The sequence below is a fragment of the Epithele typhae genome (assembly GCF_022376455.1).
Source record: "Epithele typhae strain CBS 203.58 chromosome Unknown BXZ73scaffold_33, whole genome shotgun sequence".
In the NCBI taxonomy this organism is placed as follows: Eukaryota; Fungi; Basidiomycota; class Agaricomycetes; order Polyporales; family Epitheliaceae; genus Epithele; species Epithele typhae.
The window spans coordinates 1,809-22,847 of record NW_025954224.1 but is presented as its reverse complement, the minus strand read 5'-3'; the positions used below and the strand labels follow the sequence as shown (position 1 = coordinate 22,847).

Below are 21,039 nucleotides of genomic sequence, written 5' to 3'. Positions count from 1 at the left end.
CCTCCTGGCTCCAGCCTCCTCCCGCCATGGCTGCTCGGTCCTCGTTCCAGAACGCGGCCAACCGCCCCAGCTCCTCTACATCCGCAGTGCCCTCGCTCGCAGCCGTCGCCGATCCGCCTGCCCGCCATGTCGACGGCGCCGCGATGGACTACTTCGTGATCGAGATGGTCAACTCCCTCCGCGCGTCCGCCGCCATCGCCTCTGCGCGCAGGCGGCGGAACGAGCAAGAAATGACAGAGGCTGGCCTCATGCCTGCTCCAGCCGCTTCTGGCCCTGCACAGAAAAAGAGCCAGTTCCGCGACTCCATAGTCAGTAACGCCTCTCACAACTCGCTCGCCAAAGACGCGAAAGAAGACGAAGAGGAAGAAGAGCTCCGTGCTCGCCTCGAAGCCATAGGCATGCACGTAGGTGCAAATATGGCCGAGTGGTGTGTTCTCTACACATCCCTTTGGCTCACACTCATGCATGTCGTCCCAGCCTGTGCCATGACCGCGGCCTTTTCTCCGAGCACCTCGATGCCATCAAGTTCATCTGCAAGGATCTGTGGAACGCTTGTTGGGAGAAGCAGGTCGATAATCTGAGAACCAACCATCGAGTCTGTGGTCGTTCATAATTGCGTCACGCCAGCCTCTTATGATGCCTCCAGGGCGTGTATGTCCTGCAGGACAACAGCTTCAAGCCACTCAACCGAATATCCGGCTGGGAGGGTCGCGGAGAGTCCCTTAGACGAGCCAGACTGGTGTGTCTTGTTCTGATAACTGAAATCGGCCCCCTGAGGCACCTCGTAGTACGCAGCGATGCCGGCAGGGATCATCCGCGGGGCCCTCGGAAGGCTCGGTTACCAGGCCTCTGTAACACCAGAAGTAACCACTCTCCCCCAATGTGCGCGCTCAACACTCCAGCCGAACACCCGGCTGACTGTGTTGCAGGTACATTCCAGGTCAAACTCCCAAAGGGTTCATAATGAAGAACACTACTCGGCGTCCATAGCATTAAAAACGGCGAAAGGTAGATAGGAAGACATGACTCGGATTACATGGTGCTGAAGTCTCGCAGATGGTATAGCAGTACGCGCCCTCGGTTGTTTCCGATCGCGACATACTCACTTCTCGCGGAGAAGTCCACGCTGGTGACATGGCCCAGAGGTGTGCTCGACGTTGGCCAGTTGGAGAACGCGGTGAGAGAGGGCATATGGATCTATGTTGGGACCTTCGATGAAAATATGCCGTCATAGTCGACGCAGTCTCACGTACCAAGCGCATCTGATCCTTTTTCGTATGGCTCGCAACGGCGAGCAGCTGTGCGTCGTGGTTGAAGCGCATCGACGTAACCGCAGTAGTAAGGTTACCCATAGTTTTGAGTACTTTTGGCCGATCTACGCTGCCTGAGAAAGCTTCTGAGCCATACACATTGACGAAGCCAATCTTCGAGCTAGATATGGGTTGAGCGAGATATACTCACATAGTGGCTGATCGCACTCACCCGATGGCCAAATACTTCCCTGACGCATCACCTTCCAGCCCCAAACTGCCATACCCCCCGTCATCTTTCCACCGCCGCAAGCATCGTCGCTGACCGACGTCCCAGACGTAAATCTCTGAGTCTTCGCCCAATGTAAGTAGCTCTCCGTTGGACCACCAGATCGACTGTACGCCAGTGTTCATCTTGATGCTACCAACAACCTGTCCGCCGCCGTTCCGCCAGTCGACGAGGTGGACGTGTCCTCTGCGGCCCGCGACAGCGAGAATAGAGCCAGTGCGGTCGAATGAGCAGATTTCCATGCTGCCGTCCTGCACTGCTTGATTGGCCGAGAATGTTGTCCCCCACAGACCACGTGGAGATCGCTGGCTTGTGCCTGTTTGAAGGTCGTAGGTATAATAGAACGGCCGTGGACCGGTGAGAAGAACGGAGGTTCCGCCTGGATGGAACAGGGCGTTTGCGAGTGGGAGTGAGGGAACATGGAGGGTGTGAAGGTGTGGATTTGTATGACCGTCAATCTAGTCGACCTGAGAGCGCAGTAGGGGATTTGAAGACAAGGTTGACTCACGTTGTACAAACGCAACCGCCTGTCTGAGCTCGCGGAGAGGAGGACAGACACTTGAGGAGATGGATGAAAGCGAACGCATTTTATCTCCCCTCGGCCACAGCAGAGAGATTGGCATCGCGCAAGCGTTCAATGGCAAGCGTACCAGCAGGGAGAACATGAGCTCGTTGACGAGAGAGGGTAGACCCTGTCGCTCCAAGGAGATCTCCTGGAACTCCGTGCCCTCCCACGGCCTCCGGAAGTTCTTCTTCATCCGTTGGAGACCTTGGACGCTTGCCCGCGCCTGCACCTTGGAGACGTCCATGAGCGGCTTGAGCCCATTGAGGAGTGGGATGGATCTTCTCGTATTGGCGTCGTAACCTCTCTTCGTATTCATGGCCGTCCACAGAATCTTCGGCGAGAGTGTCACGCAGTTTTCGCCGTCTTTTGTGAGTAGTGAGAGAGACCTTGAGCGTGTTGTCGTCAGGATCGGTCCACGCAGGGGCCATGTTGGAGAATGAGACAAGGGAGAAGGCACCGGCAACACAACGCCGATCACGCGGAGGAGAAGCCAGCGTCAATAGGGAGCAAGCAACCGTGGGAAGGAGCTGTACAGTTGCAGATTGGATCTCAGCCACCAGCGGGCTCGTCTACGAACGGCGCGTAGGCGGCCTCAGGCAGCGTCAAGACCATCCACAAAATGGTGCGCATCGTCCTCGCCATTCTCCTCGCTGCCGCTCACTATCCCCGCTGTCCCCATGTAGCCGAAGGAGATCCGCGACATCAAGCAGTTCATTGACATCGCCCGCCGCAAGGATGCCAAGGGTCCGCTCTCCATGCTTCCCCTCCTGCTCGTCCTCACCTCCTTCCCGTCTACAGCTGCACGCATAAAGAAGATTGCCCCGCGGGTTCCTGGTGGAAAGACCAAGACCAAGTTCAAGATTCGCTGCTCGCGCTACCTCTACACCCTCTCCCTCGACGACCCCGAGAAGGCGCAGAAACTCCAGCAGAGTTTGCCTCCAGGTCTGCCCTTCTCACCCGATATTCCTGCGCGCTGCCGTACTCACTTTGCGTCGCGCAGGTCTCAATATCGAGGAGATAAAGGACACGCCCAAAAAGAAGTAGACAAGTCTCATGACATGGATTGTACTTCGCCTTCCCATTTCGCATTTCATGGGATTGTATGTTCCACTTCCCCTGCTGTATTCATAGCCTTTCCCGTGCTTGTTGGTGTCCCGGTCATCAGCTGTTCCGTTCCCTTCAGGTGAGTCGACGGAGAAGTGAGCACCATGAATGCGGGCCACTGGCGGGAGTATATGTTCAGGCGAGACGTGGGCAACACGGAGGGAGACGTGGGCGATGAGGGGCCATGCGGGCCGAACGTGGGCGACTCGATGTGGCGGTGGTCGACATCCGTGTGGAATAGTGCGGGTATACGACTACATAGGTACAAGCGTATGGTAGAAATCATTACGAATCCGTGGATACAAGCATGGAGAGACATTCACAAGCACAGCGATGTACTGTACACAACACCTGACACCAATCCGTCCTGCCAGCGGAGAACCGGAATCTGGACGCTCGACCTAGAACCTGCGCGGTGCCCCGACGAGACCCTCTATCGACTGGTGCTCGAGCTCGTTGCGCGCCTTGAGGATCTGTGCGTGCATTTCCTTCATCTCGTTCCCGAGCTTCACACCGAACCGAGAGAGGATGTCGCGCTGCCAGGCATCGTACTTGGCGTTCACCCGCGACTGCACCTGCTCGTAGTCGATTACGCAGACCCCAAACGACTTCTGCGTCTCGGACGTGTCAAATGTGGATCGTGCCTTCTTGATCTCGGTGAGCAGCTGCTGCCAGTTGGCGAGCGAGTCCCCGAGCCGGTTGAAGACGTAGTCGGCCTCGAGGTCCCATAACGACTGGAACTGAAGCCACTTCGCGACGTATTCCTTGAGGGATTGCACCTTCTGTTCCACCAACATGAAGGGCTTCTCGAGCGTGGCATCGGGGAACTTGGACAACTGGAACCGTGTCAGCAAGAAGAAACGTCATGGATGTGGCGAGTATCCTTACCAGGGAGGTGTACGTGAGCTCTGTCACTGTGTGGCCCTGCATCTGCAAGCCGATCTCGTAACGCGAACTCTGTATCGCCTCAGGCGACAAACGGTGCCTGTGCAGCCTGTCAGATTTGATCCCACGATGCAATTTCTGTTATGACGCACCTAGCCACTCGTGCAATTGGCGAATCCAGGTTGCGCGCGCATGCTCAATTGGCGGATCCAGGAAAATCACTTGGTTCTGGATACGGATCTCGTGCACAATGGGCGTTAACGTCAGTTGGCCTTCTGCAGACTGTGAAGTAGCCTACTTCAGCGTCCATATCAAATACGATCGTAAGTTCGCACAGACCTTTTCGTCCTTTGCCCGTTTGTCACGACGCTTGGTGCTCAGTTGCGCCTCTCTCCGGTCATTGTCGTCCGTACGCTCAAACTCATGGCACCAGAGCTGGATGATGTGCGTGATGCGCTGGAGAAGGATGCCCTCTATCCTGGAGTCGAGCTCGGCCACCCAGTGGTCGAGGTTGGCATAACCCTCCAAATTTAGTCGGTCGATCTATGAGGCATCAAGATCAGTATATGCATCGGTGGGGAAAAGGAGAATGCTTACGGCGGCCTGGATCTTTCTTAGTAGTTCACGGAACGCATCCGCAGTGTAGGGACATGTTGATAGATCCTCTACTGAACGAGAAATATCCTTATAGAGATCGATCACATTGTTCGTCTTGTCCTGCACCAAATGATGAGCCTTTGCAGTGAAGAAATAGCGCGAGAACTCTGACCTGGAGGACGGACACAACACTGGCAAATTCCCTAACGAACTGGATGTGTCGACTATCGCGGGCACCGTCGGAAGATACGTATCGGGCAGTGTCGTACTGGTTAACCAAATAGTCCCATCGAATGTTCATTCCTGTACCAGATGTTAATAAACGACCGTAAGAGGAGTATATAGTATACCTCTCGCCACCATACGCTGTGCCTCGTTACGGTACTCGGCGACGAGCCACTCGATGCCCTTGTTGTGATCGACTAGGTCAAGCGTCTGTCCGTAGGTCCGCACGGTCTCCATCAGCGTGACGGCGTGAGGATACACACGCTTTGCGTCCTTGGCCATGTTCGTGGTCGCGTGAGGTACTTGGAAGTTCTGCCAAAGCAAGTTCCGGACCTCCTTGAACAGAGTGATGATCTGCGGGTCGAAGTTGACGGCCAGCTGGAACCCTCCACCGCGCAAGCGGACGATCTCGAAAAGACGTCCGCCGACACCCATGTCGCGACGGTTGATGTCGTGCAGCCAGGCCTCGTAGACGGGCCGAACGTCAAGCTTTTTCCTGAAGGCCGATGACTCCGACTGGAGCTTTTGACCCTCAGCGTACAGCTCCCATCCCTTGCCCAGGACGTCCTCCACACGCTTCATGTACGTTTGCAGTTGGCGGTCGATTTGTCGCGCCCATATGATGGCGCCAGAGATCGGTGGCAAGTCGCGCATTTGAGACATATGATACGCTTCCGAGAACCGATATTGCGTTTTGAACTGGAAATATGTTCAGAGGGAGATACACACGCGGAAGCAGCCCTCTTACCTTGTCGTGCAGCCGCTTGATATCCTCTTTGACGGAGTCAATGAGCTGCGTTTGGTACTCTTGAATGGCACCGCGAATCTATGGAAATGTGTTCATCATAGTTATGTGGAAGACACTAATCAATCACCTTGGGGCGGACGAAGAGCGCGTTGTACTTGGAGAAAACGCGGAACATTTCATTGGCGTTGCGTGCAGTGCCGAGCCGATCACGTAACCGAGCGATGATTTGGTTCTCTACCCGTGCAACCCGCTCGTTGTATGCGGTCTCTGCAGCAACCCAGATTTCGCTCCCCTCTGCCAGGTTAATCTCAATGAGCGCTTCAGGATGATGAAAGACGGGAGATCCACGAACCAGTTGAGACATCGAGCACATCTATGCGCTTCATGACTTCGTAGGCCTCCTTGACCTCTGCCTCCATATCCATACCGCCAATTTCAGTGCCGATGCTCCCTAGACCCTTGGTAGGCCCGGTCATCACAGCGAGCTGCTCATGCTGCTTCCGCCAATCCCTGAGATAACGAATCCGGTCCTGGAGCTTCGCGTGAGCGGGGATAACCTTGATGGGAATGAACTTTTCATGACGCTTGCGCGTCACGTCACGAGCGACGTTGAAGAACTCTTTCATGTGGTCGTCCCATGTCCGGAAGATAGCCATGGTTTGCGACAGCAAACGCTCAAAGGTCTCGTACGGAGTGTAGAGCAGGCGATGGGAGGTGAGAATGCGGAGTAGCTGGTCGTTGAAGTCTCGGGAAATGGCCTCCACTAGCGGGAGAGCACGACGAATAGGGTAGGGGGACAACTTGAGCTTGCGGTTGATGTGACCAAAGATCAAAACCACAGCCTCTTGGATCTTGTCGAGGTCTGTCGCCGACAAGAGCTCATTTAGAGGGAAGTCCTTCATGAGCTGGTTGTATTTGTGAACTGTGGGCAATAGCGCCTATGAATAGACTGGATCGTCGCAATTCAGGGACTGACCGACCTGTATCCGTCGCATCTTTCAGGCCGGTATCCGCGATAAAACTGACAGTAGCGTGGAAACGCTTTGCATTGCGGAGCGTATCCATTACCATGTTAATCTCCTCGCTACGAAGTTGCGCTTCGATCCCCTCCAAAGCTCGCTCCAAGCTGAGCCAGAAGTTGATTTCCTGCGAAGCTGTCCCGGAGCTGACGTCGCGAGTAAGCTTGGTGACGGTCTGGATAGACTTGATCCATTGGTTGACATGACTCTGAAGAGTGTTAAGAAAAGTACTGTCGTTGAGGAGCTTGACGGGAAGGTCGGATATGTTTGGCCTTGAGCCCGAGGCGCGAGCTTGGTCTACTGCCCGTTGGATGACGGGATGGATGATGAGGTGCGTTTCGGGAATCTCTACATTCTGTTGCAGATGCAGGAGGGAGAGCTCCAGCTCGGCAAACTTCTTCTTCGCTACAGGAATGCCTAAACATTCTAGTTGAGATTTGGTAGCTTGATGAGAGTAGAGTGCATACGTACCCATCTTGGAATCTCCACCGTCTTTGCCTCCACCGCGAGAGCCGACGAAAGCCTCAAAATATGGTTTCATGGCACAAGTGATGAGGGCGTGCAAGCTCTCGTAGGGGGTTTCATCGCTGCCAAAGAGGTTGAGAATGTGAAGCTGGGTTGCCAAAGGAGAGGTGGGATCGAGGAGCGGGCCTCGTTTGATGATAGCAAGAGTGGTGGTGTGAGAGGGATCGTAGGTCAGGGTCTGGGTGAGCCTGTATGAGAACGTAGGCGGGGCATCTTCGGCTGGAAGAAGAGAGATAAACGGTGGAAGGGGAGACGGGCGGGGAGATGGAAACGCACACTCTTGCTCATCCTTCTTCTTGACAACATAGACCACGCCGCCGCCCTCACTGGCAAAGCGGGAGACGCGTTCATCGAAGTCGTCGTCGAAGATGGACTCTATCTCTTCTGAAGGAGCGCCAAGGATGGGAGGGAGGAGAGAAAGAAGATATGAACGAAAGACTGATGGGTCAAAGGGAATGGCGGGTTCGGAGACGGACTCGGTGGGCTCGCCATTGCCGTTGTGCACGCCGTTTGAGCGAGAGAGCCATTTGAAGATGGCTGGATCGGAGACTCTACGCCTGCCATTGTGGACGGACGCGAGGGGAGGAGGATGTGATCAAGAGGGAGACGTGTCGGGGCGTAGAAATGGAGCGGGAACGGGGGAATGGTGAGGAGAAGGCGGACAGACGAGGGAGGGGGGAGAGGCAAACGCGTCGGCAGCCGCTCTAGTGGATACAAGGAGGACGTGAGGGTCGTTGCAGGCCGTGGCGGTGTGGATGGAGACTGAGAGCAGAGCTTGGACACTCGCAGCGGACGCAGGCCAGAGTCCGAATCCGACCAACGCGTCGCCCGCACAGACGCTGTCCGCCGCGGCGCATGTGACCCGCCCGCTCGACGCGGGGCGACGCCCGACGGATCTTGCGCCTCCTCCCCTGCCATGGCCGCCTCCCCCGCCTCTTCTCCTTGTCCACCACCTCTCGCGGTTGCGGTGGAAGCCCCTCATGCTCCTCTGCCGCCCCTTCGCTCGTGCTAGCCGTTCCTTGCCACGCGCCCTCTTTCACTGTGCTGCCCCACACTATGCTCTCAAGCGCTTCAAGCTTGCCGACATCGGGGAGGGTATCACAGAGTGCGAGGTCATCAAGTGGTACGTCCCGCATGTATGTATGCATGTCTTATGTCTGTGCCAACTTTGGCCCGTAGGAGCGTCAAGCCTTTCACTCCGGTCAATACCTTCGACCCTCTGTGCGAGGTTCAGAGCGACAAGGCCAGCGTGGAGATCACTAGTCCTTTCGACGGCATCATCAAAGAGTTACTGGTCGAGGAGGGGCAGGTTGCCAAAGTCGGCCAGGACCTTTGCACCATCGAAGTCGTAGACGACCTCGCTTCAACTACAGATTCCCCGCCCCCGGCCCCCTACGAGACTTCAGAAGCCAAGAGTCCCCTTCGCCCCCATTGAACGAGTCTCTACCCGAGCAGCCACCTTCTGCCACACCTCCTGCTCGCAGGCCGCATCCTCTCGATCCAAACGCTCCCCAGAATGTGCGAACCACTTCCTCCGGTGGGGAAGTCCTCGCCACTCCGTCCGTCCGGCACTATGCTCGTCAACACAATGTAGACCTCCGCCAGCTCCATCCAGGCACTGGTAGAGCCGGCCGCATTGAAAAGCGTGATATTGATGGTTTCCTCCAAGCCGGCCCCGCGTCTGCTCCCGCAGCTACAGGTCGGCCAGGTTCGGAGATCGTCGTCGAGCTGAATCGCACCAGACAAAATATGTGGAAGGCCATGGAAAAGGTGAGCCTTTTACGTCTCGCAGCGGCCTCTGCTGACGTTGTGCAGAGCCTTGCCATCCCTCAGTTTAGCTGCTCCTCGACTCTCGACCTCACAGAGCTTCACCGCATGCTGCCCTTGCTGAACGCCCACATTCCGCGGCATTACTTGCCTGCGGCCTCTCACCAACGAGAACCTCGCGACGTCATTTCTCCGGACTCGTTCTACGTGTCCCCAGTCCCCGTTGACATTCCCACGTCTGGACAGTACACCCGGCTCACATACCTCCCGATTCTCCTGAAGATGCTCGCCCGCGCGATGCGCGACTGGCCCCTCTTCCGCGCCTCCATCACCCCCGACTCCCAGGGCAGCACGAAGCCGAGCATGACCTCCGTCCGCACGCGGACATCAGCCTCGCGCTCTCGACGCCGACGGGGCTCTACACGCCCACGCTCCAGGCGGCGGACACCCAGAGCGTGTACGAGCTCGCGTCGCGCGTCAAGCACGTCGCGCACCTCGGCCGCCAGGTTCCGTGCGCGCTCACACCGCAGGACATGCCGCGCAGGGGCGGCACGGTGAGCGTGTCGAACGTGGGTGGGATCGGCGCGGTTGACAGCGCGGTCCCCGTCCTCGTGCCCGGGGGCGGGGTTGCGATCGTGGCGGTCGGGCGGGCGAAGTGGGTGTGGGACGTCGACAGGGGAGACGGGAAGGGAGAGCGGAGGCTTATAGTCGGCATGAGCTGGTCGGCGGATCATCGCGTGGTCGAAGGGGCGGAGATGGTCGCGTTCATGCAGGCTTGGAGGAACTGGGTTGAGGTCCCGCAGAGGATGATTGCGGACGGACTGTAGGCGTGCGACGTGCCGCCGAACGACTGTATATTAAGCATGGATGTCATACCGAGACTCTACTGGACCCGCGAGCAAGACTTGTACAATAACACATCAGAACAGAACAGGCCAACGTCAGCTGGGCGTCGAGTTCTCCCCTTCTCTGGGGCTCGTGGAGATCATGCTACCGTACTGGGGATCAAGAGGGAACCGGGACGTAGCGGTCGATTACTGTCATCTCGGCGGTCGATGGGCTGGGGTTCTGACGGAAGTTGGATGGCAGAGCGGCTGCCAAGCAAAGGCGTGCGGTCTCCGATCTCGGGGAGGGAGTTGGCGCGTCCAACGCGGTATTCAACAATCCTGCGACAGAGCGAGGTGAGGGAACCGGTTAACGCTCTTGTCAAAAGGAGACGAACCCTTTCATGACTTTGGCATTCTTCCGGCGGGAAGCGCGGCGCTTAGAGACGTTGTCTTCATACCGATCGGTTTCGTCTACAATCTCCTCAGAAATGATTTCCTCGATGATGTCCTCAAGCGTAATGAGGCCGATTGCACCTCCCTCGATTCCGGGAGTGCGGCTGAGTAGCAGGAGATGGGCGCGACCTGTTTGGCTAGAATCAAACGCCCCCAGCGAATATCAGTCGCATGATCATGGGGTCATGTGGACATGGAACCCACAAGTAATCGAGTGCTTGGAAGCAGTTGATGGTAGGCGGTGCTTCTGGCAAGATGGACAGCGGGAGCTCGGACAGCGGGGAAGGACTTGAGGGGTCGTACACCGATAGCTGCACGAGCGTGTTCACAAAAGTTACTATAAGCGAATGAACTGACGAACCGTTTTCACGAGGAGGATACCGATAAAAGCGAGCGGATGACCAGGTTTGTGCACTGGGATTCGAGAATATCCACTGCGCAAGCTGGAGGATACGACTGTCAACGCGACGGCGCCATGGCAAGCTCGACTGGGACTCACAGGTAGTCGACGGTAGGATGATCTAAAATGCGATCGGAGCTTATGGTGACTACGTCCTGCAGACGAAGCCGTCAGCCGAATCTATGCGAATGCGGTCGCTGTACTGACCTCCAGGGGGGTCATGATCTGCTCCACCTTCTTATTGTTGAGTTCAAGCACTCCGTTCAAGATGCTTATCTCGTCGTCACGCAGCGGCTCTTCACCCTGGCGGTGGAAGGCGAGGAATGACTTGAGCTCCGCTTTCTTGTATGTATGACCTTCGTCCCTCCCGAGAACATAGTCGAGTAGCTTTGCGACTGGCCATGCAATGGGAGCTATGGAATGGCCCTGTGACTTGCGGTGACACGGAAATTCGCGAAAAGCGGCTTACCGAAGATATACATCATGGCGAGCACAATGGGCGCGCAAGACGCTCCTATGGACAGTCCGTATCGAACACTTGCCGCCTGGGGGATGATTCTACATAGAATCCGGTTATAAAAGAGCGCAGAACAATTCTGAAGAGTCGCGACTCACTCTCTATAGACCGTGGCCAAATACAGTGAGTAGACAGACTAGAAAGGGCATGCACGGAGTTCCTACCCGAAAATGACTAATGGGAGGGTCAGATATTTGACTCAAGACAAAACCACTGTACACACCAATCATTGCGGTCGAGATTACGACTGCGGCAATACCGCCGCCTAGCTAAATACACGAAGTTAGTTGAGAACGGGCGTCGAAAGGTTCGAGACGTACGGCACTGTCGAGGAAGATGGGCAGACTTTCGTTCACAATCTAGACGTGCGCGTGAGGGAAAGCACGGGTACGGTTCGGGTTCACGCGTACCACGTTACCCAGCAGGAGGACCTAAGGTTGAGAAGGTAAGGTGCGGCAAGGACGCAAGTCGAGCAGACTTACGACGAGAACCCAATGACGCCCACGGGAAAGGAGGCGGAGGACTAGACGCCTGTCGGTACACGGCTCGGGAGTGTAGGCAGTGAATGCAACGTACCCTTCTGAGCGTTCTTTCGTTCTTTCGGGTTCTCTGAAGACGCGGAGAGGACACGGAGATGCAGTTCGTCGAGACCCATTAGACCGAGCGTGAGGCTGAGGGATGAGGACCAAGATGAGAGCGCGGACAATGGACATGTAGGGAATTACGCACCCAGCAAAGACACCTCCGGCGAGCACAAGACCTATGCTGACTACAAGCTTGTACCAGAACTCTGGTGAGCCAGGCTCCTCTCCGTGTTCATCGGGTGGCGGGCGGCAAGGCCGCCGGCGAAGGGACCTGGACATGGCGAAGCACTGAGGAGAAGAACGGCAGCAGCATGCGACCTGGCGTCGGGGTGGGCGGAGAGAGCGGGGCGAGCAGGACGGTGTTGGCGAGAGAATATATACGTAACGCAGAGAGCCAAGCCGCAAACCGCACTTGTCCCACTCCCCGCCACACCGGCCCCGTCCCGCCCCGCCCAGCGCGTTTTTCGCGACTCCATGGCTGCGGTCGTCGCCCGCCCCTTCCTCCGCGCCCCCGCCGCTCTTGCCCGCGCCCGCTGTCGCCCCTCTCGCGCCATGGCCTCCCTTCACCCCCGTCCCCGGTCCTCGTCCCCGACCTCTGCCCCGCCTGCCCCTCCTGAGAAGAAAGCCAGGCTCGATGCCGAGCCGTCAGCCTCCGCTCTCCTGGCCACAAACGCCACTTCGGCTTCCTCCCTCCTAGCTTCCACCCCGTCTGACGCCACTCAGTCATCCAAGGATCCCAAGAAAGGGCCCCCCAAAAACAAGAAAAACAAGAAGCGGGCTCATGTCGCGCCAGAGCCCTTTTCCGCCGAAGACATCCTTAATCGCGAAGTCGTCGCCCTCCTAGGCCAGGAGTACGCCGACGCGGCAAATGCGCAGGAGGCGGACTGGGATGCGCCCTTTGAGCAGTCCACCGAACTGGAGCTCACCGTCGCGTGCATCTCCCCGTCCTCAGGTGAGTCCTCGTAATCCCTCGCGTTGCCCCAAGGGTGACGCTCCGCTGCGCGATACTCACACCGTCGATTCAGGCCAGGCGCTCTCGGTTGCCTCCGTCAACGACCGCAAGTGGGTTATTGTCACCCCTCTTTCTCTCCCTGGCGAGCGCATTCGGGTCAAAATCAGCCGGCACTCTCGTCTACACTCGCATGCAAAGCTGCTCGAAACAGTGGAGTCGAATTCGGAGTGGAGGGATACGTCGCGCGTCCAATGTCGCTATTTGGCAAATGTGCAGGTTGTCAGTACCAGGTGCGTCCATGCTCTTTGCGTGCACTGTTCACGGGGGTGAGCGATAACCGGTCGTGATCTACAGATGTTGTCATACGAGCGACAACTTGAACTAAAACGCGAGACCGTCAGCGACGCGTACAAGTATTACTCGAGTGAGTTGTTTGGGTATGTCATCGAGCTGCATTCTGATTTGTTTCTTTGATAGACATACCGCCGGAGTCGGTCCCGCCGATTCAACCCACCATTGGCTCCCCGCTACAGTATGGCTACAGGACCAAGCTTACCCCTCATTTCCACCGCCCCCCGATGGCATTCCAGAAGGCCGTGAAGCGCGGTGAGCCTGTCGAGGGCAAGCCGGATTGGTTGAAGATCGGATTTAATGAGCTCGGTTCAAGGAACGTGCTGGATATCGAGGTACGCTTTTCTGCAGCCGCATCCGTGCCAGGTCTCATGGACCACAAGGAATGCCCGATCGCAACTCCGATCGTGAGTAAAACGATTGGGCCAGTCAAGGAGAACATTGTGAAGTAAGCGGGCTTGTGTTGTAGGCAATGGGAAGACACTTATGTGCTGCAGGAACATCCACAAATACACGAACGGCGCCACACTCCTCCTCCGGGATTCCCTTCCCTTGTCCGCTGACAACGAGTCGTCTTCGAACTGCACAGAAGATGACGAGCACATATGCGTCACTGATCACAAGACAACGGTCCGAGAACGCGTCGGAGACATGTTCTTCGAATACAATGCGAACACATTCTTCCAAAACAACAACTCAGCCTTGGTCCCACTGACTTCCTATGTGCAAGACGCCATATTCCCGGCGGATAGCGAGTCTCGACAACGTTTCCCTCGTCCTACACACCTAGTCGACGCATATTGCGGCAGTGGTCTCTTCTCTATCATGCTTGCCCGGCACTTCGACAAAGTCGCCGGGATCGAGCTCTCTGCCGAGTCAATCCGAGCGGCACAACACAACGCGGAGCTCAACAGGTTGCCTGCCGAGAAGATCTCGTTTATAGCCGGGGATGCGGCAAATATTTTTGACACCGTGCAGGACTTCCCGCGAGAACACACCGTGCTTATCATAGACCCGCCGCGAAAGGGTACCGACCAGCGTTTCATTCAACAGATGCTCGCTTTCAGTGCACAGACAGTTGTCTATGTCAGCTGCAATGTTCACACACAGGCCCGAGATGTGGGATCAATTTTGGAGGCTGGTTCTAAGATGGTTCAGGAGGGCGTTGGAAGAAAGTATGTGCTGCAGAGTTTATGTGGGTTGGATTTGTTTCCTCAGACAGCACATGTAGAGTCGATTGTGGTTCTGAGCTTAGAATAATCTGCTATTACAGCAGATCCTGAAAACCATGAGAATTGGGATTGGATTTTTTTGGTGGGGCCTGTCTGAAAGTTTGTGTCCAAAGTTCAGACATACCTTCCGAGCCCCCAGGTGCCAGTGCGTGTCTGGAAGGGCCTTCAAAGTTCACATGTGTCACGGAGGGCCTGCTTGTGTGTGTGTGAGCCTCTGTCCGTGTGCGCGCGTCCTCAATGCCTCTGTCATCGAGGCTGTACTTTCCTTCTTACTATCCCTTTCACCTGGCAATCTGCCTTCTCAATTCTGCCATCCATGGTCTACCACAAGATCAGTGATGACCTGAAATTGATGAACTCTGAGTAAGGCAGGGAACCGACTGTAGCACACGAAGAGGAGTGATTCTCAGTCAGTGATAGAACAACTAATATTGAGAGCATAGGTACCTGTAGCACACGAAGAGGAGCGACTACAGATAGAGTAAGCATATGTATAAAGGAGCGTATAGAGTGTAGGTACTTACTGCTCAGTCAGTGATAGAACGACTGAAGAGCAGTGCGAGTCAGAGTCCTCCTTATATCTAGTTTAGGAGCTGCATACGTAAGCGAATGATGGAGGACATATGTGGCGCAGAGGTCAGACCAGACAGAAGATGGATATGATGCTGTACAGGCTGTGTGCTCAAGACAAAGAGAGTCCGAAAGTAGAACAAGGGAACAAAGAGAGAAGCGTAGAAGAACGGAATGGAAGAGATAAGGGAATACAAGGCAGTGAATAGACATGTGGAACTATGGGAACTATCTCACAATGTCCATGTGTACGTAGAACTGTCTGTATGTACCTATGTTCAATATCCAATGTTCAACAGAAATAACATGCCTTGATCTCTGGGATGCCAGCTGGACTGTGGACAACGTCTGCACTATCTTCAAAACCTACCCAGTGTTACGTTGAAGTCCGAGTTCCGTCAGGAACGAGGCCTAGACGCCAAGTGGTGATGTCTGTGAGAAGTCTCTTGATGCCGACACGAGTAAGCACGGTGCACTATCGAGTGGACCAGCGAGCGAGCAAGGTAGAAGGCAAGCAAGAGAGTTGATTGGCACTTGGCCAGAGAGGACGTAGCTATACAGGAGGTTGAAAGATGGGGAGCGCTGTGTTGCGTCGTCCCTCTTGTAAGTACAAGTGCCTCGAGGCTATGGTGTGTGAGAGGTGAGGTAGCAGAGCGTATCCAATGTGTCTGTACAAGTCATGGCTGCGGCGTGTGAGGGGGTAGTACGTTGTAAGGCTGCCATGAGGCGCGTGCGTGTCCAGGGCGAGGCTGCGCAGCAGCATGAGATGGGAATAGGGGTGATGGTACAATGGCCTCTGAGGGCGTGAGGCATAGTCCGTGACGGAGATGACGGAAACAAGGGAAAAAGGTAGGTATCTGCATGGTGTCCGTAACATCAGCTCCCTCTCTCGTGAGGGTTGTCCCAACCCTTAGTTACCGAAGATGTTGTCGGCGTTGAGGTCAGGGTCTTCATGAGAGTGGTATCCAATCTGGTGGAGTCGTTCGATCAGGTTGACGATCACCTTGTGGACCGTCTCCTCGAGTGACATCTCAGGTTCGCCATGCAGAGGGATACCTGTACGTCAATACTAGCTGTAGTACGTGGGGAACCGCTGCCAGTGTCCCGCGTCAATCACACGGTCATCAACGACCTTCTCGCAGTGGGCGTTGCACCATTGTGCCACCACGTTGAGGACATGGAGTTCGAGGCTGAGGCGAATGCCTGGGGCAACGTAGGGGAGGGCGGCGGCGATCCTCAACTTGATGTTCTCTGGCGAGTACTGTGCTGGCCAGTCGAGGGCGTACACCCTAACGAAGTGGTTCGCAGAGAGGTAACTGTGGAGGGTGTAGCAGTTAGTGGCTCCCTCAAGGCGAAACGGTTAGGTGACCAGGTTGTAGGCGCGTAGTAGCTCCAGGTGGGGGGCATTGTCCTCGTCCTCATGGTCACTGGAGGAGGCTTCTCCACCTTCCGAGTCTGCATCATTGCCCATGTCATCGTCATTGTCGTCGTACGGGGGTGGGGCTTGGACTGGGACAACAAGTTCGTAGTGTACTTCATCGTCCGCGTAGTGATAGATTGCTCGTGCGTTCGGGGATGGCGTGGGTGGTGTCGGGGTGGGAGGACGAGGAGGTGGGGTATGGGATCCGCGAGGTCCGAGGATGGTGATCATGTCGGACAGGGTCAGACCTGGTGTGGGGGTCGTGGGTTCCTCGTTGTTGTTGTCTTCTTCTTCCACCGGTGACCCCCATTCCACGGCCGAACTCTCCATACCCATCTATCCTCCTGCGACGGCGCGTGTCCGGTATTCCTCTTCTTCCCATGCGGCTCGGTTGTGTTCGGCTTCGGCGGGGGTGGGTGACCCCTGTCTGTCCCATGTGTAGTCCGTGTGTTGTTTGTGACGGGGGAGAAGGTCGGCAAGGGTACGTCCCACCTGGTAAGTGGCCAGTGTTACGTCAAAGTCCGAGTTCCGTCGGGAACGAGGCCTAGATGCCGAGTGGTTATGTCCATGAGAGATCTCTTGATGCCGACGCGAGTAAGCACAGTGCACTATTGAGTGGACTGGCGAGCGAGCGAGGTAGAAGGCAAGCAAGAGAGTGGATTGGCACTAGGCCAGAGGATGTAGCTATACAGGAGGTCGAAAGATAGGGAGCGCTATGCTGTGTCGTCCCTCTTATAAGTACAGAGGCCTCGAGGCTATGGTGCGTGAGGGGTGAGGTAGCAGGGTGTATATCGTGAGTCCATACGAGTCAGTGCGAGTCATGGCTACGGCGTGTGAGTGGGTGTTGTGCCGTGAGGTTGCCATGAGGTGCTTGCATGTCCGAAACGAGGCTGCGCAGCAGCATGAGGCAGGGGATAGGGGTGGTGTTACAGTAGCCCCTGAGGGCACGAGGCATAGTCCATGACGGAGATGACGAGGGGGAAGGAAAAAGGGTAGGTGTACGCATGGTGTCCGTAACATCAGCTCCCTCTCCCGTAAGGGCCAACCCTCAGTTACCGAAGACGTCGTCGGCATTGAGGTCAGGGTCTTCACGAGGGCAGTAACCGATCTGGCAGAGTCGTTCGATCAGGTTGACAATTACTTCGTGGACCGTCTCCTCGAGCGACATCTCAGGTTCGCCGTGTAGAGGGATACCCGCCCGTTGGTACTGGCTGTAGTACGTGGGGAACCACTGCCAGTGTCCCGCATCGATCACACGGTCATCAACGACCTCCTCGCAGTGGGCGTTGCACCATTGCGCCACGACGTTGAGGACATGAAGTTCGAGGCTGAGGCGAATGCCTGGGGCTACGTAGGGGAGGGCTGTGGCGATCCTCAACTCGATGTTCTTGGGCGAGTACCGTACTGGCCAATCGAGCGTGTACACCCCAACGAAGTGGTTTGCGGAGAGGTACCCGTGGAGAGCGTACCGGCTGGTGGCTCCCTCGAGGCAGAACGGTTGGGCGACCGGGTTGTAGACGCGCAGTAGTTCCAGTCGGGAGGCGTTGTTCTCGTCTTTGTGGTCACTGGAGGAGGCTTCTCCACCTTCTGAGTCTGCTTCGTTGCCCATATCGTCGTCGTCATTGTCGTACAGGGGTGGGGCCTGGACTGGGATGACGAGTTCGTAATGTACCTCATCGTCCGTGTACTAATGGGTGGATGGTGTGGGCAGCGTCGGAGTAGGAGGATGAGGGGGTGGAGTATGGGATCCACGCGGTCCGAGGGCGGCGATCATGTCGGACAGGGTCAGGCCCGGTGTGGGGGTGGTGTCCTCCGCGTCGTCGTCTCCTTCTTCCGTTGGTGACCCCCATTCCACTGCTGAGCTCTCCATGCCCATCCATCCTCTAGCGGTGGCGTGCACCCGGTATTCCTCTTCTTCCCATGCGGCCCGGTTGTGCTCGGCTTCAGTGGGGGTGGGTGACGCTTGCTCATTCCGTGTGTAGTCCGTATGCTGTTTGCGGCGGGGGAGGAGGTCCGCGAGGGCACGTCCCACCTGGTAGGTGGCGAGTTGGCGAACCGCGAGTTCAGCGCCTCGGATGAGGAGGTGCATGGTGGCGCACGCGGCTCGTTGCGCGTTCTCCTTGACCTGTGCTGGTCCAGCTACCCGGTGTATGAACGTATTGGCTTCTTGATGGGTTTGGTAGGCGTCGGCAAAAATCCGGTAGGTTTCGATGCAGTGGGTGGCTCCTGGGATGTGTTCGGTGCGCACACGTACTTGATCGTGGAGGTCGGGGTGCGCGATCACCCATCCGATGCGGAGACCGAAAGGAGCTGGGGTGTTGTTGCGGAGGAAAGTGACTGGGAGGTGTTGGTACGAGATAAGGGGTCTATCGGTGATAAACCGGGGGACGGTCCGTCTGATGGTTGAGGCAGACGAGTGGGCGGCGGGGGTTGTCCGGGAGCAAGTGGAGTGCGAGCCAGGGGTAGTGTTGCGAGTACGCGGCATGGTGGTGATGATGAAAGGTCGAGAGAGCGAGTTCAGGTTGGTGAGTGGGGGATGGGGATTGATTCATAGTTGATGCTTCTGCTTATATGCGCGGAGGATATTTGGCGTGTTGGTCAGATGGTGTTCCGGTTCCCATGAGTTCTCTGCTGGTTCCCAGCCCTTCCATGCAATGAGATAGTAGAGCTTCGGCTTCGTTTGGCTTCCCCGCAGTTGGTGCTTGAGGATTGCCTCAACCTCGTGTTCTTCTTGGCCTTCTACGAGGTCAGGTGGTGGTCTGGGCAAGTCTGGGCCGTGTTCTTTTGTTGTCCAATACAGCGTGAGCAGCATGGCATGGAACACGGGGTGTATCTTCCAACTGCGTGGAAGCACAAGTTTGAATGTGATTGGCCCCATGACTTCGGAGATAGGGAACGGGCCGAGTTGCTTTGGCACCAGCTTTCAATAGGGGTATGGAAGCCGGAGATTTGTTGCTTCTAACAGCACTTTGTTGCCCTTCTTGAACATGATTGGGCGTGCTGGTGACCGTCGTGCCATTGCTGCGGCCACCTGATTGTGCGCGGTGATTGTATTTTCTTGATCAGCCTTGAGCTGTTTTAGCCGTTCCTGTGTGCTAGGATGTTTGAGGTTGCTGCGGACCGTTCCTGCTATGTTTGGCTGGTATCCGTAGAGGAGTTCAAAAGGCGATTTCCCGGTCACTGAATGAGTCCGTTGATTGTGTGCGAATTCGAACTCTTTGAGGTGGTCCACCCAATGATCTGGGTCATTCGTAGCGTAGATTCGTAGTGCTAGGTCGAGTTCTTGATTGACTCGTTCAGTTTGTCCGTCCGTTTGTGGGTGATAAGCCGTGCTCATCACTGTTTCAATTCCCATGGCCTTGTGTAATTCTTTGAAAGCTTCTGCTGCGAACTGCGGTCCTCGGTCTGATATGATTTTGTCGGGGAGTCCAAAACGGCTGAAGACTTGTTCCCATAGGAGTTTGGACGCTCCCATTGCTGTAATGGTTTTCGTGCATGGTGCGAAGATTGCCATTTTGGTGACGTCATGGTCGACAATTACTTGCACTGCATCAAAGCCGTTTGAGGGTGGGAGATCGGTGATGTAGTCCGTAGTGATAACTCCAAATGGTCGTGTATTGCCGCTATGTGCGATGGGGATCAGGCCAGGTTTTGTTGGGTGTGTGTTAACCTTGAGTGTCTGGCATTTGGGGCATCCTCGGACGTATTGTGTGATGAAGTTTCGCATTCTGTTCCATATATATTCTCTTCGGACTAGGTCAAACGTCTTCTGGATCCCTAGATGGCCCATTACTGCTGGTTTGTGGTATAGTTTGAGTATGTCTCGGTAGAGTTCTTCATCTGGAGGGACATATACTCTGTCCTTGAAGAGTAAAAGCCCATCTTCCTCTGTCCAATCTTCAGGGTTTCCCCATGTTGGTCGTCAAATTTTTGAGTCTTTGGTTGTGAGAAAGTGTACTAGGTCTGCATCTCTGGCCTTGTTATTGCGGATTCGTCGCTGTAGTTCGACGTTGATTGTGTTGATGGTGAAAATTTGCTCTGGTAGCATGACGATATCCTTGTTATCATCCTCCCCCTGTTCATGGTCTGTTCTCCTGGACAGAGTGTCTGCTTGTTCTATCGTCTTGCCAGGGTGATGCTTCAGCGTGAAATGGGACTCGTTGAGGTAGCTGTGCCATCGTGCTTGTCGTGTGTTCAGTCTCTGAGCTGCCCTGAAGTACGTCAAATTTTGATGGTCGGTGATGACGTCTGTGGTGACCCTTGAAGTAGGTGTCTCCATTCCTTGAATGCTCGTACAATAGCCAGTAGTTCTCAATCATATATTTGATAGTTTCTTTCTGCTTCTGTGAACGACTTGGAAAGATAGGTGCAAGGGTGCCATAGTCCGTGTGGTCCTTGTTGTCGGAGTACCACTCTGGTTGCGACTTTTGACGCACCACACTCTACTTGAAACAGCCTGTGTGAATCTGGCATTTGTAGGATAGGTCCGTTGGTGAAGCAATTCTTGAGTTCTTGGAACGCTGCTTCGCATTCCTCGGTTCACACAAACGGTGTGTCTTTTCTTGTAAGTGCCATGAGGGGTTTAGCCACTTTCGAGTAGTCCTTGATGAAGCGTCGGTAGAAGTTGCCGAAACCCAGGAATGCTTGTACTTCCTTAAGTTTCCTGGGTGTTTTCCATTCCAGTACTGCTTTGACCTTGATTGGGTCCATAAGGATTTGGTTTGGTCTTATGATGGATCCCACAAATTCGACTTCGGTG

General features: G+C 55.6%; 7 protein-coding genes across 7 annotated transcripts; 4 read left to right on the top strand and 3 right to left on the bottom strand.

The window, feature by feature from the left end:
- Positions 1–26: 26 nt before the first annotated feature.
- BXZ73DRAFT_48798 (transport protein particle component) lies at positions 27–964 on the top strand (the record flags this gene model as incomplete). Its single annotated transcript, XM_048020124.1, has 5 exons — positions 27–427; positions 478–595; positions 647–739; positions 789–882; positions 930–964. 5 exons carry the CDS (start codon positions 27–29, stop codon positions 962–964), a joined length of 741 nt encoding a protein of 246 aa, XP_047876584.1.
- A 138-nt stretch (positions 965–1,102) lies between these two features.
- Positions 1,103–2,532, bottom strand: BXZ73DRAFT_90698 (WD40 repeat-like protein; the record flags this gene model as incomplete). Its single annotated transcript, XM_048025716.1, has 5 exons — positions 1,103–1,209; positions 1,250–1,431; positions 1,483–1,997; positions 2,048–2,136; positions 2,190–2,532. 5 exons carry the CDS (start codon positions 2,530–2,532, stop codon positions 1,103–1,105), a joined length of 1,236 nt encoding a protein of 411 aa, XP_047876583.1.
- A 255-nt stretch (positions 2,533–2,787) lies between these two features.
- BXZ73DRAFT_48881 (ribosomal protein L38e) lies at positions 2,788–3,148 on the top strand (the record flags this gene model as incomplete). Its single annotated transcript, XM_048020143.1, has 3 exons — positions 2,788–2,848; positions 2,903–3,046; positions 3,105–3,148. Coding segments are annotated over 3 exons (249 nt in total), but the record flags the coding sequence as incomplete, so codon positions are not given.
- A 461-nt stretch (positions 3,149–3,609) lies between these two features.
- On the bottom strand, positions 3,610–7,771 carry BXZ73DRAFT_102553 (dynein heavy chain; the record flags this gene model as incomplete). The annotated part of the gene is made up of 14 exons (XM_048015281.1): positions 3,610–4,044; positions 4,097–4,193; positions 4,254–4,375; positions 4,433–4,636; positions 4,691–4,810; positions 4,863–4,993; positions 5,041–5,614; positions 5,664–5,741; positions 5,791–5,957; positions 6,016–6,585; positions 6,644–7,099; positions 7,154–7,426; positions 7,484–7,591; positions 7,684–7,771. The coding sequence occupies 14 exons, from the start codon at positions 7,769–7,771 to the stop codon at positions 3,610–3,612; spliced, it is 3,423 nt and encodes a 1,140-aa protein (XP_047876581.1).
- Positions 7,772–8,187: 416 nt separating this feature from the next.
- Positions 8,188–9,801, top strand: BXZ73DRAFT_90696 (CoA-dependent acyltransferase; the record flags this gene model as incomplete). The annotated part of the gene is made up of 5 exons (XM_048025715.1): positions 8,188–8,330; positions 8,387–8,622; positions 8,754–8,977; positions 9,023–9,196; positions 9,325–9,801. The coding sequence occupies 5 exons, from the start codon at positions 8,188–8,190 to the stop codon at positions 9,799–9,801; spliced, it is 1,254 nt and encodes a 417-aa protein (XP_047876580.1).
- A 158-nt stretch (positions 9,802–9,959) lies between these two features.
- On the bottom strand, positions 9,960–12,034 carry BXZ73DRAFT_48824 (uncharacterized protein; the record flags this gene model as incomplete). Its single annotated transcript, XM_048020132.1, has 13 exons — positions 9,960–10,140; positions 10,197–10,391; positions 10,459–10,565; positions 10,616–10,697; positions 10,754–10,809; positions 10,862–11,067; positions 11,124–11,212; positions 11,391–11,440; positions 11,492–11,530; positions 11,582–11,602; positions 11,654–11,694; positions 11,748–11,842; positions 11,901–12,034. The coding sequence occupies 13 exons, from the start codon at positions 12,032–12,034 to the stop codon at positions 9,960–9,962; spliced, it is 1,296 nt and encodes a 431-aa protein (XP_047876579.1).
- A 273-nt stretch (positions 12,035–12,307) lies between these two features.
- BXZ73DRAFT_90694 (S-adenosyl-L-methionine-dependent methyltransferase) lies at positions 12,308–14,318 on the top strand (the record flags this gene model as incomplete). Its single annotated transcript, XM_048025714.1, has 6 exons — positions 12,308–12,707; positions 12,781–12,986; positions 13,062–13,131; positions 13,185–13,393; positions 13,442–13,506; positions 13,556–14,318. The coding sequence occupies 6 exons, from the start codon at positions 12,308–12,310 to the stop codon at positions 14,316–14,318; spliced, it is 1,713 nt and encodes a 570-aa protein (XP_047876578.1).
- Between the last annotated feature and the right edge of the window lie 6,721 nt (positions 14,319–21,039).